Source organism: Podarcis bocagei, assembly GCF_964188305.1.
Source record: "Podarcis bocagei genome assembly, chromosome: 1".
Lineage (NCBI taxonomy): Eukaryota > Metazoa > Chordata > Lepidosauria > Squamata > Lacertidae > Podarcis > Podarcis bocagei.
The window spans coordinates 74,632,326-74,650,981 of record NC_138125.1 but is presented as its reverse complement, the minus strand read 5'-3'; the positions used below and the strand labels follow the sequence as shown (position 1 = coordinate 74,650,981).

The 18,656-nt window shown below is 40.4% G+C and overlaps 1 protein-coding gene across 8 annotated transcripts in view; it reads left to right on the top strand.

Annotated features, from left to right (window-relative positions):
- The window catches only part of USH1C (USH1 protein network component harmonin), a 48,709-nt gene that overhangs the window by 25,343 nt on the left and 4,710 nt on the right, over positions 1 to 18,656 (top strand). For 3 of the 8 annotated variants that reach the window (XM_081202157.1, XM_081202160.1, XM_081202159.1), the window contains exons 14-19: positions 2,743 to 2,867; positions 4,215 to 4,291; positions 15,079 to 15,120; positions 16,417 to 16,470; positions 16,820 to 16,919; positions 18,162 to 18,271. In XM_081202157.1, coding sequence (XP_081058283.1) covers positions 2,743 to 2,867; positions 4,215 to 4,291; positions 15,079 to 15,120; positions 16,417 to 16,470; positions 16,820 to 16,919; positions 18,162 to 18,271 — 508 coding nt within the window. Of the gene's footprint in view, positions 1 to 2,742; positions 2,868 to 4,214; positions 4,292 to 5,765; positions 5,816 to 7,760; positions 8,378 to 8,402; positions 8,520 to 9,301; positions 9,438 to 15,078; positions 15,121 to 16,416; positions 16,471 to 16,819; positions 16,920 to 18,161; positions 18,272 to 18,656 lie in introns of those variants that run through there. The other 5 variants (XM_081202158.1, XR_014010167.1, XR_014010168.1 and 2 more) reach the window with 5 other exon arrangements.

The window sequence follows — 18,656 nt, the reverse complement described above, 5'->3', positions numbered from 1 at the left end:
GTGCAGCACAAGAAAGCCAGTACCAGGTGCTATTTCTGAATTTGCAGCTTGACTCTCAGTTTTAAATTTCTTTCAGTCTCAAATTATTGAGGCATCCATATGTCCATAACTGTTTGTTTGTTTGTTTGTTTGTTTGTTTGTTTGTTTGTTTGAATGCCTCGCCTTCCCACACCTAAGGCCCAAAGTAATTAGCAATGGCATTTGGAAAGAAATATGAAAGTCCAATAAAATAGCTTAAATCCAAAATAAATCCCATTTGCCAATGGAACCTCAAAATCTGTCTGAGGAAAAAACATATATACTGTGGTAGTGATAAAATGCATTGCACTTGCTAAATAATAATAATAATAATAATAATAATAATAATAATAATAATAATAATAATAATTTATTATTTGTACCCCGCCCATCTGGCTGGGTTTCCCCAGCCACTCTGGGCAGCTTCCATAGAAACCAAAAAATACTAAAATATCATACATTAAAAACTTCCCTGAACAGGGCTGCCTTAAGATGTCTTCTGAATGTCAGGTAGTTGTTTATCATTTTGACATCTGATGGGAGGGCGTTCCACAGGGCGGGCGCCACTACCGAAAAGGCCCTCTGCCTGGTTCCCTGTAGCTTTGCGTCTCGCAAAGAGGGAACCGCCAGAAGGCCGTCGGCGCTGGACCTCAGCGTCCGGGCGCCTTTACACATTGCTTTTCATGAAGCATGTACAGCAGTCTACAGATCCTTGACTACAGATCCTTCCAACTGATCTACACTGTTGCCCTTCTGTGTGGCAAATGCCTGCATCAGCTCACCTGAAAACGGGATCCTGCATGAAATCCTAACTAATCTCAGGGAGCTGTGAAAAAACCTGGCTGAATAATGGGCTCTATTGCCAGTTAGGGTACCATGGTAATGATCGTGTCCCAAATGCTGAGGTTCAGCAGTAGGGAGGTGAAGGTGGTGGGGAGGTTGGTACAATGCAAATACCCCAGCAGGATTGCTGGGGTCTTCCTGTTGCCTCTCTTCTCCCCCTCCCAGTATGCAACATTGACTCCCTGTTGGGAAGATAATGTAGAGGCTTAGTGCCACCTGACAAGCCAATTCCATTCAGATCACTGGATCATGGATTTAATCCATGTTTAGCTTACCTGCCAGCTTTATTGTTTGCTTGTTTACATATCAGATTATATAGAGGGCAGGGCTCCATGGTAATTAACCTGCCACATGGTGTTTACAGTCTGAAATTTAGCACAGAGGAAAACAACAGAGGAGGTGGAAGATAGTAGAGGTGGGGTAAACTGGGAAGGAATATGCAGCTGTCTCAGCTGCATGTGACTTGGATCTTACAGACTAAGTTACAGTAGGGCATGGGAACTAGGGGTGGTGCCAAAAGATTAACTGGAAGCTTTGCTGGAAGCAAATGCGCTGGTGCAGTTCACTCACATTGCTTATTCTAAGCTGAGATACTTAAGTATAAACCAGATTATTGGAAATATTTGGATCCTGTTCTAACTCCAGTTCCTAAAGTAAACAAACAAACAAAAACATAGAGCATGAGGCTCTATGGCTCTTTCTTGTGCATTTTACCCATAAATTATGAGCAGGTTGAGATATTAACCATCTCAAAATCATGATGAAACTCATGGTCAGGCTTGCTAAAGTTATGTAACTATTGCCTTACCGATACCATTTTGTAGTGTTAAGCGTGTATTAGTTTGCACCGTGTCATTCTTCTCCTCCTGTTGCTTTTGCATTTTAAGAGATCTGAAAACTGGTTTTTATGTGTGCATGTAACACTTGTGCAGCAGTTGGGGCTTTGTTTTTAAGTGGTTCCAGGGTTTGGACTCATGTCACTGGAGTTGGTCCAGGAGATCCTAAAATGTACAGCAGGAATGGGGAATCAGTGATCCTCCAGATGTTTTGTGAATTACATTTAATTTCATCCCTTACCTTTGGCCATGCTGGCAGATACTGTTGGGAATTAAAGCCCAACAACATATACAGGATTACGGGTCTCTCATATCTGGTATACAACGTAAAAATATGAGGTAACTGGGTTCCAGAAGCTGGCCCAAAAGTAAAAGACTAGGGTGATTATTTTTTGTTCAGTAGCAACACTAGATCTAGCCAAAGTTATAAATTTTTTAGCTACATTTATTTCAATGGAAAAAACTCATTTCTTCAGCTGAAATAAATAGGATTTCAGAGTACTTAACTTTGGCTGACTCACACTTCATTTTAATATGCAGTTGAAAGGTCTGGATATTTTTAAAGCGTAAGTGATGAAAGATAAAATAAGCAAACTCAAGTGTTCCCATGTAAAACTAAGCCAAACTATGGCTTAGTGTCAGCAAGAAAGCATGCTGGTACCCAGAGCAAAAATCATGGTTGCTTCACTCCTCCTGTGGTCCTACTGTGCACTGCTTGTAACTAAGCCATGGTTTGGGCTACTATTGCATGGAAACCTAGGCTCATGGTTTGTCTTGCTTCAAACAAACCATGAACTGAAAGTGTTTTTTTGCTTACCACTGGAGGTTTGTTTAGAGGAGATGAAACACTAAGCTGGGTTCACACATAATGATAAACAAAACTATGGTTTTGCTTCAGGTAGTGTAGTAGGACTAAGTGAAGAAGGGAAGTGGCCATGTTTTTTGCCATGTATGCCACACTCTTGCTCAGCTATGCTTAGTCGTACATGTGAACTGGGCCATTTAAAAAAAGAAATCCAACTGAATACTTTATACTCCTTTTCAGGATAAAGGCAGAAGAGGAGAAATTTAAAAAGCAATGGGAAGAAGACTGGGGTCATAAAGAGCAATCAAAGCCTTCCAAAACTGTAGTTGCAGAAGTACATAGGCCTCCTCATCATAAACATCGAAGTAAGTAAAAAAATATTCATCCAAGACAATGTTAGAAGATCATTAACTACAACTTACTACTCTGTATTTCTCACAAAACATCTGCTTGGTGAGAAGCTAATGCCTTTGGGCTGTGGAAATGAGTGCCTGGTGTAGTCATTGATTCTTTTCCTCTTTCTATTAACTTGATTAAGTGTTACAGTTTCAGGGGAGCTTTTAATAAGAAGGAAGATAAAAATGAACTGAGGAAGAAAAAGTAGAATTCAGTTCCACACAACACACCAAAACAAGGACTAGTTCCAAGAGATCAGTACAGTTGTACCTTGGTTTTTGAACAGCTTAGTTCTCGAACGTTTTGGCTCCCGAACGCCGCAAACCCAGAAGTGACTGTTCAAGTTTGCGAGCTATTTTTGGAAGCCGAACGTCTAACAGGGCTTCCGCGGCTTCCGTTGGCTGCAGGAAGCTCCTGCAACCAATCAGAAGCCGCACTTTGGTTTCTGAACGTTTCGGAAGTCGAACGGACTTCTGGAACGGATTCTGTTTTACTTCCAAGGTATGACTGTTCTGGTTGCCTGACTGTTTGGACAGTCAGAATCATTATAGAATCATTTTCACTGCTGTGTTGTGGCTTCTGGCTGTAATGGATGGATGGATGGATGGATGGATGGATGGATGGATGGATGGATGGATGGCATTTCAATTCATTCTAGAATAGCATTGCAGAATCCTTTCTGCCCAATCCTTCAGAGTCCAGAAATAGGGGGTTCGTTTGCAAAACAGCACTATAATGCCCAGTCCCTTTTGAATAGAATATGTGTTTAAAAATAAGTGTTCTTGCTTGAACCATAGAGTTCATCTGATTGTCAAATATATAGCCAGTGAATCAATCAGCTTGCTCCATTATATGAATCCGCCACAGCTCTCCTTCCATATTACACCAGTGTAGCTGTCTCTGTTCAGCTCTATTTAGGTATATGTGTTCCAAAATAGCACTTGTAAAGAGACCACTCTTCTCTCACAATTTCATTATACTGATTACAGTTTCCAATACTAGCGTAGTATCTCTAAGGCTAGGGATGGAGAGAACAAGGAAGTGACTTGCACTGAATTTAATCCTCCACTGCCTTGATGAATTAAAACATAAGATGGGATGATACAGAGATGTCAGTTGTCAGTAAGTCCCTTCTCTTCTTTAGCTATTGAAAGCTTCTTCAGCTTCCTCAAAAATTAAATCAGAAGAAAACATGCTTAACTTCTTCAGGGACTCTCCCTTTGTGTCAATTCTTTCCAATTCATTGGCGGTGTGGAACACCCAAAGTATTATCATTTCTTTTTCCCCTCTGTTTCTTTCTTCCTCTGTTTCTCTAGTAGATGTAGATGAAACTGCACTTGACCATTCTGCAGCAGGTGATATGGCTGGAATGAAGTCGAAAGAGAGTCAACAGGTTTGCTGTAACACCTTGGCTTCCTATCTTGACTTTGATGCTTCCTGCACTCCTCTTCCTCCTGACAGTCAGTCTTAATGATGGACTGGCCTACACTTATCTTCCTTATCCCACAATTATCTTCTTAGGGACACTACTTATATTAACTTGCTATGCTAGACACGTATATATAAATATGGAGCAAGTAAGGAATGTCGTGCATGATCTTTGAACAAGACAGGAAATAATACTGGATTCGCCCAGCAACGGATTTTTTATGGGTCCTGTTTTCTAACACAGGAAACTACAACAGTGTTCTGGGGGTGGCTCAACTCATGCTGTGAGAAACCAGGAGTAAGTTAAGAAACTAGCCTGTTACATTTTCACTAAATGTTCATTGACCACAGTACATCAGGATGTAAAGCCTATAGAATCAGCAAAACAGAATTCATAAAAATGAAATAGTTTGTTAAATTAATTCTGATTCAGTAAATTTGTCTAATAGCTTTTGAATGTTATAAGCTTTTCTGGGCAAAGAAGAAAAATAAAAGGGAAATTGCATTCTTAACTAACATCCTTGGCTGTTGGTTATCTGGATGTCTAAAAGAAAGGGGAACAGATGCCACTGTGATCGTGTGTGTGTGCGTACAATATTTAAACACAACAAAAATTAGTGTAGCTGGTGTTGAGCTGATCTAGAACCAGTGAAAGTAAAACTGGCTAGCTGCTAAAATTCATTACATAAATTGCAGTTAATTGCTAGAGAAATCTGCAATATATATAGTGACTATATGAACAGAATTGTGTTGTTTCAGTAGGCATATAACTATTTCAATTTGCACACTTTGCATTATTATTGCACACTATTTTTATTGAAAAAATGTAGCTTAATTATTCCTATTTACAGAAAGTTGCATGTCGTGAAACAACCATCAAATCATTGTGGGCTTTTATTTATACTTGGGTTCAGGGCTTTGGTTTATATTGAACTAAATTCTACTCAGAGTACACCAATTGAAATTAATGGGCCCAAATTAGCTATAGCCATTAATTTTAATGTGCCTACTCTGAGTGTGAATAATGTTTAATAGAACTCTCAATGGGCACAAAGCTCCTGTGTGTTTGTGTTTCCTTGTTCACACAGCTCTAAACAATTGTGTTCTCTATTGAGATGAGCAGTGAAATTTTGAAAGTGGGTAGTCATGTGCACTTCTGAACCCTTGAATTGTGTTCACTAGATTGAGGCACTTGAGCCAAAATGATTGTATAAATAAGTAGAACGGTGAAAAATGATGGAGTGCTATTATTTGTGATCAATAGCTAGTTCAAAGTTAAAATAAAAGTGTGGCTAAGATACTGCATTCTCTACAATGTGTGATCCCATTGGAGTGCCTCCCCCCCCCCCTTTTAAACAGCTGCATACCTCTACCTTTTTGTACTGTATATCTGTAATATATTGCTCTCTGTTATATATTTCTCCTTTACCTATTTATAGCTTTTGGGTGGTTTTATCGGTATGAAGGAAAATTTCCCACAATTCGCAAGGTACAAAGAATGTTGAGTGTGAATGTTGAGAAGGTTTGCTGTGGAAAGTACATTCTAAGCCATTCTGTATTTTCCCCAATAAATTGTATACTCATGTAAATTTATTGATGAGCATGAAATTCAGGGCAAGTTTGCTTACGTCGCAGTGACTTAGATGCAAAGAAAGATGCCTTGCATGAGTTCAGGATTTGTGCCACTCCCGATACCTGCAGTTCCACTCCATGCTATTTAAACATGGAGTATGCTGGAGTAATAGCTTTAAGAACACATGGTAAAAGATGTAATCTCACCCTACCCTATATTACGAGTCTGTAAGTTTTATTTTCTCCCATGGGACATGCATCAGTAACTATGCACAGAATTGCAATCTATATGCATAAGCTTGGAAAGCTCAGCAGCATATTCCAGAATTGGACTGATGTATGTTGGACTCTGGAAGAAGTGATTTAAAGCCTTGATGGAGCAGTCATCAAGACAATTGTGGATATATGGATGTTTTTAACTTAAGCAACTCCACTTTGCAAAATACTTTTCTGACAGCAGGTAAATTCTTTGTCGGCCCATTTCTAAATCACAAATTATGTTTAAGAACATCATCCTTAACTATAAATGATCAATTACAGGTATAGCCAGTTAGTGCAGTCAGGTACTACTTACCTACCATTGCTGAAAAAGGATGAGGTTGAGGGGTACCTCATGCCCCTACTCATGGGCATTGCAAGCTGATGAAGGAAACTCAGAGTTAGTCTTGTGCTGACTGCCCAGTAGTGCTCTGTGCCGGCCCTACTGATGCCATTGGTCCATGTCTGTTGTTGTCTCTGCTGCCACCTGACACTGCCCCGCCAATATGGGTATGGGCTTCATTTCCCCTTGGTTGCTACTTAGCAGTAGCAGCCAAACACAGTCCCATCCCAGTGTGATCTGCAATGTTTGTTTCAAAAGCCTGCTTGAATGAACTGGCTAGATTTGGCAGCTTTTCTTTAAGTTCATATCAGAAATAAAATTCATATTTAATATAACCAGAGCACCAGTGCAAATTATGTTTAGATGTCTGTGCTGTTAGTACTGCAGTCCTGTGCATGCCTACTCAGAAGTAAGTCCTATTGAGTTCAATAGACCTGACTTCCAGATAAGTGTGTGATGTGACCTGACCTGCCTTGCACCTCCTAAACTAGCAGGCTGCCCTCATCTTCAGCAGAGACACTATCCCAATGTTGAAGTAAGATTCAGATCCACTGTCAACCAGCTTCAAGTGACTGAAGCTGAATCGTTTGTTTACAATTGCTAAAGATACAATACCTGATTTTTGTGGCTTTTCTTTAGGAAACACAAAGCCCTGGATTATTAACATTAATCCAATAGCTGAAAGGCAGTTTTTGCTTGTACAATTCCAAAGAAACAGTTTGGTTCTCCACAGTTTTCTGCATTTCCACCCTTTGCAGTTGTTTGCTGTGTTGTTTTGGCAATATGTTGCACAATGTTTTGAGTGTGAAGTACTGAAATATTTTCTTGCACAGTAGAATAATTACTGCTACTTCATATGCAGCCTCCTATTATGTAAAAGCCATAATCTAAGCACGTACTTGCTTCATTTGTAGAGAGACCACAGTTTATGTAATATTTTAAAAGGGATGTAGTCTTCAGTTAATCTGTATCAAAGGCATCTGCACACATTGTGAAAGCGTTGACATTTTGCCTCCAGCTTTTCAATATCTCGCCCTTCCAACGAGGTTTAGTTAAAATTAAATTCATTATGCGGCTGCTGTTTCTTCATGCCCAGCCTCAGCAATCACTGTGAATGGTTGCATGTGTATATTCATAGAGTCCATTTTTCTAGGACACCTGCTTTTGTATATATAATTTCAGATTATTGAAGTAGTACATTTTCAACCCCTGCAATGTATATGTTTTCTAAATGTATGTAAATATAATAAAAACCACATAGAAAGGCAAAGAAAGAAAGAAATCCAAAAGTGACAGTCTCAGTGAGCAGAAAAAGAGCAAAATGCAGCTGGAGTTTGAGCTAAAGCTTCTCAAGGAAAAGGAAGAGAAGCTAGAAAGAGAAAAGCAGCTGAAAATCAACCGGCTTGTACAAGAGGTATGTTCTTTTAACATGTTCTGATGCCATTTATTCCTGGGGGGGAGGAAATATGGGTGGTATTTGAGTATTTACATAGGCAAATAACTTCAGATATATGAAAATTTTAAAAATCACATCAACAGTGTAGTTCAAGAACTCAAGCTAGACAGCAAAAAGTGATTATCATAATTTAAAAGCTTAGCTTTGGTCCTCTTTGATTGGCTAATGGCACTATGCCAGGCATAGGCAAACTCTGCCCTCCAGATGTAGTGAACAGACACAACTGGTCATGTGTTTATGCTTTCTAGGACTGCATGCCTGTAACTTTTAATACATGATGCCTTTTGCACAGAGACTATAGAGATTGGAAAAGGAGATGAATTACAATAATGTTTTTATCTGTGCACAACATTTTTAACAGGGAAATTCATTTTGCGCAATTGAATATGAATTATATATCTGTAACAATAGCTTTACACTTTCTTCTGCAACTGTGATATGACTCAGGTATCTGAGACTGAACGAGAAGATTTAACGGAATCAGAAAAAACTCAGCACTGGGTGGAAAGGCTTTGTCAAACACGTTTAGAACAAATCTCCTCTGTGGAGAATGATTCTCCTGAGGTAAAATCATGCTCTGATCCTCACCTATTGAGATATCCAAAATGCCTGTCTTTGTTTTCTTTTTTTGATCAACAAACTATTTTACAGATGCAGTTAGCAGTATTGTCTCTAGTAGTCTCACTCGTTCAGTTTACATGGTGGGGAGAGTTTCAAATTCATTCAAAGAAATAGATGCCCTTTCTCTAAGGAAAGACATTTTAAGAAGGTAAAGGCACTCAAGTGAAGCAGAATTGGAACAAAAGCCTAGCTTCCCAGCAGTAACTTCTACTGATACTTAGTCCTTTAAAACAGGGATAGGCAAACTCGGCCCTCCAGGTGTTTTGGGACTACAATTCCCATCATCTCTGACCACTGCTGGAGATACTTTCCCGCAATTTTACCACAAATAAATGAACAGTATAAGTTTTTGCAATGTCTTCTATCCCTTCTAATTTATAAACATGTATGCAACCGTGTGAGTGTGGAGTCTTAAATTATACCACTTGCAATATAAATATCTGTTGGGAAGCCAGGTTTTTTCTTTTAATTTTGCTTCCACGGATTGCTCTTACCTTCTTGAAATGTCTCTTTCAGCTGTAGGATTTGCTGTCACAAATACTGGTTCCCTTTGACCTGAATTGTGACGTATTGATATGTGGGCCAATCGGACAATTGGCACTGCGTGGAAATGAAATGTTCTTATAGCAGCAGGCGGCCTTGTGCTCCGTTGCTTGCTCTTAGTGAGGATGTATTCAGGTAGTTTTAAGCAAGTGCTACGTTAAAACAGATTTTTTTGTTATTAGACAACAGGTGTACGTCCCGCTGTTTCTCCTTCTGCTACATCTGTGCGGAGGTTTGCTGGTGGTTTGCAGCTCCACACCACTGACCTTGACGATATCAGCTTAGATGATGTTGGCAAGCCTCCAAAACGCCCAGCACCTCCGCCTCCGTTGCCCCATGCAACTCCTGTATTCCCAGGCACTTACCCACCTCCTCCACCAAGTGTCCCAGCTCCTAGGGGACCGCCTCCAATGCCCTCTCCTGCAGCATCATGGGTTACATTGCCTCCTCCTTCCTGGGTGCACGCTGCACCTCCTTCCCTGTCACCCCCATCTTCTCCCCCATCCCCTCCTGCTCCAACTCTCCATCCTGTGCCTACTCACTTGGAAGAAAGGATGGGCAGCCACAGCTATCAGCCTAATGGGCCAGCAGACTCAATGAATGACTGGGAAATGAAAAGCTACAAGGGAAGGAGCTTTAGTCCAATTAGTTCTCAGACCAGTGAGCAGACCTATTTATCCAATCCAAAGGTATGACATAGTATGGAATATGTTTTGCATCTGTGGCAAACCCAACCACCTCCTGCTTCTGTTTGAGTTTGTCAACAGAAAATATACATATTCCACTGTGAGTTTTGCTCTGCATGATATTGTACTGCAGCATCCCCACTCCCCCACAAAAGAAAAGATAAGCCCATTTTAGAACATGGTCTTATCATGCTTGTCCTCTTCCGCCCCCCCCCCCCGCCCCAGTGTGGTCTTTTGCACATTTCTGGAAATCCTATTGTGCTTCATGGAGACATTTGTACAGCTTATATTAGTCAACTGAGTGTGTGTTTTTCTGCTACATATTTGTGTAAGAAAAAGGGTGGCTGCTTGAGCAAATGTTCATAACATCTGAGAATCAAACATGAATGTGCTTCTGAGTAGCACATTAATGATCAACTACTAAATTTGCTAGGTTGGCAGGAGCTGGGACCAAGCAACGGGAGCTCACTCCATCGCAGAGATTCAAACCACCAACCTTCTGATTGGCAATCCCTAGGCTCAGTGGTTTAGACCACACCGCCACCCGTCAAAGTGCAAGTAGATAAACCAGCAGGAAGGTCAACGGCATTTCCGTGTGCTTCTCTGGTTCGCCAGAAGTGGCTTAATCATGCTGGCCACATGACCCGGAAAACTGTTTACAGACAAAACACCGGCTCCCTTGGCCAGTAAAGCGATATGAGCACCACAACCCCAGAGTCGTCCACGACTGGACTTAACAATCAGGGGTCCCTTTATCTTTACCTTTTTACTAAATTTGCTGTTGAGCTACTGATAGCTCACTCTGCACTCTACTATCTGTTAACCACAATGGGGATCTCTAATGGTGCACCTTCTTTGCAGATTTCTACCAAAGACCATCCTTGGTCCTCCCAAACTGCATGTTCTTTCTGTCTGCTTGTGATGCTTTGTTGCTTCAAAAGGCTTTCTCTGGTTTCTGGTTTTCGTACATGAAGATTTTAATACCAGTTCTCCATCCAGGTGGAAATGCTAGTGTTCATGTTTTTAATAGTTTAGCTTGTTTCTGTTTCATAAGTTGATTTCAGTGTTTATAAATAAGATAAGAGTGCTTTAAATCATATTGTAGGGATTAGTATGTGTTCACAAATATTTGCATGCTTGTTTCAATGAAGGAAGGAATGTATTAGTCATTGACCACTTTAATATATGGCACAATCCTATACACATATATGTAGTTGAACCACATTGAGTTCAGCAGGGTTTAATCTTAGTTAACTGTACAGTATTGCTGTTTTAATTAATACAAAAGGGTTGAGGAAACCCATAAAGGGCTAAGAATATTTAAAACGAGAAAGTTATCTATCATTATAATTTTTTTATCCTGTTTTAAAGTAAGACAGCTCTTTGAAGGGTCAAAATATCTGAAGGTTGTCACGCTTGCTTCAAAAGAAGTACATATCTTGTCACCCACATGTTATTCTTCTTTCTGTCATAAGCCAATTTGTTTTTCAAATGATTATTGGTTGTGTGGTATGTCAAAACCATAAGTCATCATACCCCATATGAAACCTGTTGTCATTTAGGTTGCACGAAATACAAGTCACCTCAGCAAAATGTCGTCTGCATCAGGCAGCCCATTGGTATGTGATATATATATATTTAATAAATAAAGAAAATGTGATAGCCTTCCAACATAATACCATAAGACTTTCAGATCTCAGAAGAAACGAATTGCTTTATTTATGAAATGCCTAGTTTTATGGTCCTAGCTATCAGTGGAAAAGCAAGCATTCTAAATGAAGTATCCAAATGGCCCTGAGTCTAGTATTGCTTGGTGCTTAAATTGTTGTTCCAACTATAAAATTCCCCACCCACGCCCATCGCCACCCCACCCCTATAGTGCATTGGTTGGTATTGTGGGTGGTGTGGGTTACCTTCGTATGAGTTTCATGGGACTTGATAGAAGTTGATGAAGTATCTGAATTACATTTAGAATGCGTGAAACACACAGGTGTTTTCTGTAATATTCTTAAATTGCACCTCCATAGCAGTTTTCTCCAAGCCCTCCTGCCCTGCGTCGCCCAGCTGTACCTATAGTCTCCAAACCTGTCATGCTGCATCCTGACCACAATATCATGGTCAGACCAGCAATCAAATCAGAAGCCCTGGTAAGATTAATCCTATATAATTTGCATGCTGCAAGTGTGTTGGGTATTGCATGTCAAGTGATCTGCTCACGATTGGTGCCCACCATTCCTTCTGAGTTCTAACTCAGAATGAAAACTGAACATGTCAGATATATTGTGATGTGTGACAGATCTTAAGCTCTTAAAATGGATGGCATTCCTAGGGTTTCTTACAAGACCCTGGCCCCTGGAGGTCAAATAGATCAGCCACTCAGCTACTGCTTTCCATTAATAGTCTTCACAATACCTACCTGCTGTCAATCCCTAGTGAGTTAAGAGACCATAGGACTCTTCTCCTGTACACTTAACTGAGTATATCCACACAGGATATATGGGATGAGAGATACTGACCTTTATAATCCAGCCAGGCCAGAACACAGTTAAAACAGTAAACATATTTATCTATAAAAAGCAATACCTAGAAGTAGTTGTAATTTTTATAGGGTACTAAAATAAGTTCTAGTATCTTAACCTAACACAGCTGAGTCGTCTCCTTAAGTTATCCTAACTATTTAACTATCCCTTCATTGCCTCTCATTTCCACATCTTATTCCCTCTCCTTCTGTGAGAGGGAGTCCAGATAGTCCAGATAGGCAGTGTCTATTTGAAGTGCAACTGATCCATGATACAACATATAGTTAACTGTGCCTTCAATGCAGAAGAAGTTTGTACATGTACAAAAGTAGCCTTGCTCTTGTTGATGTATTTGTAGGATAACTAATTGCACACTTGGCAATTTGTTTCTATCTTTTTTTCAGCCTCAAGAAATGTTTAAAAGGATGGTGGTTTACAATTCATCATTTAAAAATAACAAAAAACAAGTAAAATAACAATTTCTTTGTTTGTGTGGCATTTTGGTGTTTCAGTTGTGCTTTGATACTAGCATTCTCCCTCTCTTTATCCCCCCCCCCCGTTGTCATTTGGAATAAGGACACAGTATAGCTTTCTAAAATAATAATGGATTAAGATTATTATCTTAGTCAAGCTTTATACTCTCTTGATGAATGCATCCAACTCCTGCTAGCATATTAAGAAACTAGGGGTCATACATAATGTTTATCATGTAGTTTGTTCCCAAGTGAAAGCTGCTTCTATCACAAATCACCACTCTGGGGAGGATTACGCGTTAAGACCATGATGTGGCATCCAACCCTTTGCCCCCTTCTGTAGTTCTGATCAGAGCCCCTGCACCTGCAATTTGCATTGGGAGAAAAAGCTCCAATTTAAACAAATGGGAGCTCCATGCCCTGATACAGATTGCGGGTGAAGAGAGGCCCAGTCCAGGTTGGGACTAGAGCTGCAGGATAAAGCTTAACGGCCCCCAAACCCTGCACCAAAGTACCAGTCTGGACTGGGGATCCCTACAGTGGTAATTAGTGAAAGAAAAAAGTTTGCACTAAAGGCCAAAGTACATGAAAAACACCTTGTGTAGTTTGGTTCTAATTACAAGCACTAAAAATACTGATGATATTTTAAGACATCAATGGGAGCTTTATTGGCCCTGATTTGGCAAAGGGTTAAAGCACCTCTTCCCCCACTCCACAGTCCTGACCTTGCTTTCCCCCACCCTACCCATGCTGATTATTTGTTTTGGTTTATTAAAACAAACAAACTCACAGGGCCAAATGATGTGGTTTTAAAATATGAGAATAAAGTTGTTGCCTTCCTACTTGGAACCAGTCTGCTAATGTTCTCTCCTTTCACCATGAGGCAGAAGTACAGTACCAGATCTGCAATTTAAATTTTAATGTAGCAATGCCCAGTGGTTGTGCACCTGTTAGTAGTACACAATGAAAACAGTTTGGTGACACTTTTCCCAGAAACACTAAATGCATTTCACAGTGTTTATTCTGGAGTGGTAATGATTTGTTTATTGGATCCAGCCTGTGTTTGTTTAAAGGTATTGTATTTACTCTTTCTTAAAACATATTTTCCCAGGAAAGTATTCTTCAGGGACAACATCTGTTTGTTATGAAACTGACACTGAGGTTAAGGAAGATGAAGTGATTTGCTTTAAATCACACCATGAATCAGTGGTTCCACTCAAATTACAACTCCCAGTTCTAAGACATTTGTTCAGAATATTTCTTTCTAATATATAAAGACTGCCCAGATCACTTTCATTTTTATCTTCTTTACAGAATTCATTTTTATAAACCATATTATGTCAGAGTTGTACTATTTGCAAGTAAAGTGCTTTGTGAACATAGCTATTCCCCAAACAACAAATTTAGAATCTGTGATCCCTGAAACCAGAAATCTAAAACTGGCCCAAATGAGTTAATAAAGGGAGCGGGGTCAACAATGAGAAGGTTTGACATGCCTAAAACTACACTGAAATTAATAAAATAGGACTATCCCAATGTGTTTACCATCCTATTTATCATGCTTATCATCCCACTAGGGTGAGTTAATCACTGGTATATGTGCTTGATTTTAATACATGTAAGCATGTCCATTGTGGATCAGTGTTAGATGTGTGTGAAACGGGCACATGGATTCTAGACAAGGTTAGACCAGAAGACAACCAAAGCCATACAGTCTCACCACCCCCCCCCCTGTTGTTTAAGAGGAGCAGTCTTGATGTGCAGTAAAATGAGCTGGATTTGCTTTAGACAGGCAGTTAAAAAGTTATGCATGCACTGAAGAGATGAATGTGGATGCATGTTCAATTAAATAAAAACTTTAAAGGAATGTTTTCTTCTTTATTTTGTTTTTCTGCTTTGTAGCAGCCAACTTGCCAGTTCCATCTTAGCTTTACTCCTTCCGTATATTGCTGAACCTCTGCCGAGAGCCTGCAACTCTCCCTTAATTATGCTAGTGGAGTTCAGCAAAATACGTCATCTGCATGTAGCCTTCACTATCCATAGACAAAAGTAACCTGTCAATAGCTAAGACTAAGGAAACTTCTCTAGAACAATTTTATTTGACTATTACATCCTAAACAGTTGGAATCTCTCTGTATGTCTTCTGACTGTCAGGAGGAACGTTAACAAACTGTCTGATATGTCACCATCTCATTTCTTTTCTGGCTTTGCTCATCTAGGAGCACCCTCTCCCCATTTACTGTTTCCTATGCATGTATTTGATTACCAGTTTTATTTGCAGGGCTTCCAGAAGTATGTGGAAGACTTTGATCCCTACACAATGGTAAGGAGACGTTTACTAGTATAGGCCATTTGATATCTCTTATGCTTTGCTTTTCTTGGGAGAAAAGCAATGACAAACCTAGATAGCATCTTAAAGAGTAGAGAAATCACCTTGCCAACAAAGGTCCGTATAGTAAAAGCTATGGTTTTCCCAGTAGTGATGTATGGAAGTGAAAGCTGGACCATAAAGAAGGCTGATCGCCGAATAATTGATGCTTTTGAATTATGGTGCTGGAGGAGACTCTTGAGAGTCCTGTGGACTGCAAGAAGATCAAACCTATCCATTCTTAAGGAAATCAGCCCTGAGTGCTCACTGGAAGGACAGATCGTGAAGCTTTGGCCATCTCATGAGAAGAGAAGACTCCCTGGAAAAGACCCTGATGTTAGGAAAGATGGAGGGCACAAGGAGAAGGGGACGACAGAGGACGAGATGGTTGGACAGTGTTCTCGAAGCTACCAGCATGAGTTTGACCAAACTGCGGGAGGCAGTGGAAGACAGGAGTGCCTGGCGTGCTCTGGTCCAACAATAACAACAACATGCTTTGCGCTGCCTTTTGACACAGGTACCATTTTTAGCTTTCTGAACTAAGGCAGAAACTAATGCAGAGACCTACAAAGGGCATGTTCTGCATTGATTATATCTAGAAGTGCCTACATTCTGTTTTAAGATGCATGCTTCACATTAAGTAATTTGTCTTTTGCATTTGAAAAAGTTGTTGTTGTTTAGTCATTTAGTCGTGTCCGACTCTTTGTGACCCCATGGAACAGAGCACACCAGGCACTCCTGTCTTCCACTGCCTCCTGCAGTTTGGTCAAACTCATGTTGGTAGCTTCAAGAACACCATCCAACCATTTTGTCCTCTGTCGTCCCCTTCTCCTTGTGCCCTCAATCTTTTTCAACATCAGGGTCTTTTCCAGGGAGTCTTCTCTTCTCATGATGTGGCCAAAGTATTGGAGCCTCAGCTTCAGGATCTGTCCTTCCAGTGAGCACTCAGGGCTGATTTCCTTAAGAATGGATAGGTTTGATCTTCTTGCAGTCCACAGGACTCTCAAGAGTCTCCTCCAGCACCATAATTCAAAAGCATCAATTCTTCGGCGATCAGCCTTCTTTATGGTCCAGCTTTCACTTCCATACATCACTACTGGGAAAACCATAGCTTTAACTATACAGACCTTTGTCAGCAAGGTGATGTCTCTGCTTTTTAAGATGCTGCCTAGGTTTGTCATTGCTTTTCTCTCAAGAAGCAGGCGTCTTTTAATTTTGATGACTAACTCGTGTTTCTTGATTTTCTGCTAGTTTTCACCTGATCAGATTATGGGGAAAGATGTGCGACTTCTGCGCATAAAGAAGGTAATGTTTGTGATGGAAGAATGATAACTGGTAAAACTTTAGGAGGCAGTTTCTTTGTTGGGATATGCAATGTGGCACCAGTGCTCGTTTTAAAATGAAACTTGCTGGTGATGAAGTTCAACAGTCACTCTCTCACACTGAATGACCCAAAATTTCTTCTCCCAACACCAGATGTTATTGAAGGATTTGGCCCATGCCCAAAAACCACTTCCATCAGTGCTATTGATTTGTTTATTTATTTAAGTAGATACTGGCTTTACTTCTGAAAACTCTTAAAGGCTGAACAATACGTTCCTTTTCACAAAGGTGCTTTTCTTTCATCTTTTCTGAATTACATTTTTCTTAACAGGAAGGATCATTAGATCTTGCAGTAGAAGGAGGCATCAATTCACCAATTGGAAAAATAGTGGTTTCTGCTATTTATGAAGGTGGTGCTGCAGACAAGCATGGTGGGTAGCTTTGATCGAGAACAAGAGAAAAGATGAAATCATGTCACTCATTTGATTAAACAGTTACGCTGACATTTTTTTGCAATCTTTCAAACCTTACAAAGCTCATTTTTAAGCAATGGAATTCTTGAGGCAGATATCTATTATTTACTTGTTGGAAATGTATAAATACTTTGTTAATAGTTGTGTTTGTATTCAGTAGCATTCCTCTGCTGAAGGAACTGAGGCTTTCTCTTTTTACAGTGGGGAGGGAAGCTATTTTTACAAATTTCCCTCTGCTTCTGCAACCTTCTCCCCATGCCACCACCCATGCTGTTCCAGAGGGTTCACCAACTCTCTGAAGATGATTCGTAGGGCTTTAACAGAGAGGGGGGAATTGGCAAAAATTATATGCCTTCTCATCAGGAGTGTAGTGTGGGGGCTGAAACCAGGGCGATTGCCCTGGGTGCACTTTGGGTGGGGGGCACACTGCTCACGCCACCCTCCCCAAGTCAGCCCTGTGTGAATTTGGCTAAAGGTGCGTTGGTGGTCTCTGCCGGGAACGTGCAGGGCAAAGCATCTTTGCCCCACATATCCCTTACACAAGGTAAGACAGCTGGCAGTGGGTAGGTGGAGGATGGTGGGCTGTGTTGGCCTGGGTGGATGGGGGGGCATTGTTCATGTGACATCATGCACACGCAACGCTCACACACACACACACACCCCAATGTTGGGCGCAACTCGGCAGCACTGCTTTGGATTCAGCACACAGAGCAAATCAAGCCTCTGTGGCTCTTTTAAAGTTTTCAGCTTAAAAGCTCCCTAGCCTATTGTTCTCCTACCCCCCAAGATGACACGGCATCTAGCCAGGTAATGGGAGGGGAACATTACTATTCCTGGAAAGGTATCACCAGCTACTTGCTTACATAGCAACATGGCCAACTATTTAGCCATGCCGATAGAATGCTTACAGGCCAAGCTAGGGCCATTAACTTAGCAAACTGGTTTAAACAATTTAGCAGTTCCTTCTAGTGTACACTAGAATATTATAGATACTTAATCACAGACTTGGTTGGGATCCACAGGCATCAGCCCCCCGATCCTGTAACATTATTTTGGTATGGTATGGCATAGTTTCCCCTACCCAAAATTGCTGCCTTCATTAAATTCTCTAGTTTGATCTTCCACATTGCTGAGTAGTAAATGCTTCTGTAATTAAGCCAGAAATGTTCTTGTTCATTTGCTTTGTATTTTCTTTTTCAGGAGGCATTGTGAAAGGGGATGAAATCATGGCTGTGAATGGCAAGATATTGTTGGATGTTAAACTGGATGAAGCTCAGGCGACTCTTGCAAAAGCCTGGAACATGGGTGGGGTAAGTTAGCCTGTATTTCCTGATCTACATTTTACATATCAGATATTCATGTTTCCTGCTCTCCTTATGAAAAACAGTAGATAATTTTCAAAAGTATTGGTAAACATAAAGTTAAAAACAACATATGTGCCCTATCATGAAATAGAAGTGAAGAAGGTCTAGGGATCCCACACTGGAAAATGTATTATAAACTTAAGCAATTGTGTTATACAATACATAGTAATACACAACTTCATTACTGAACATGGATGCTATTAGCACATTGAGATTTAGGGAAGGAGTTGTGTCTTGTGGGTCTTCAACCATCCTGACACACACACACACCCTGAATGCCCCATTTCCACACATGCATGTTGCTAACAGAACACCACCAATGGGTGGCTGT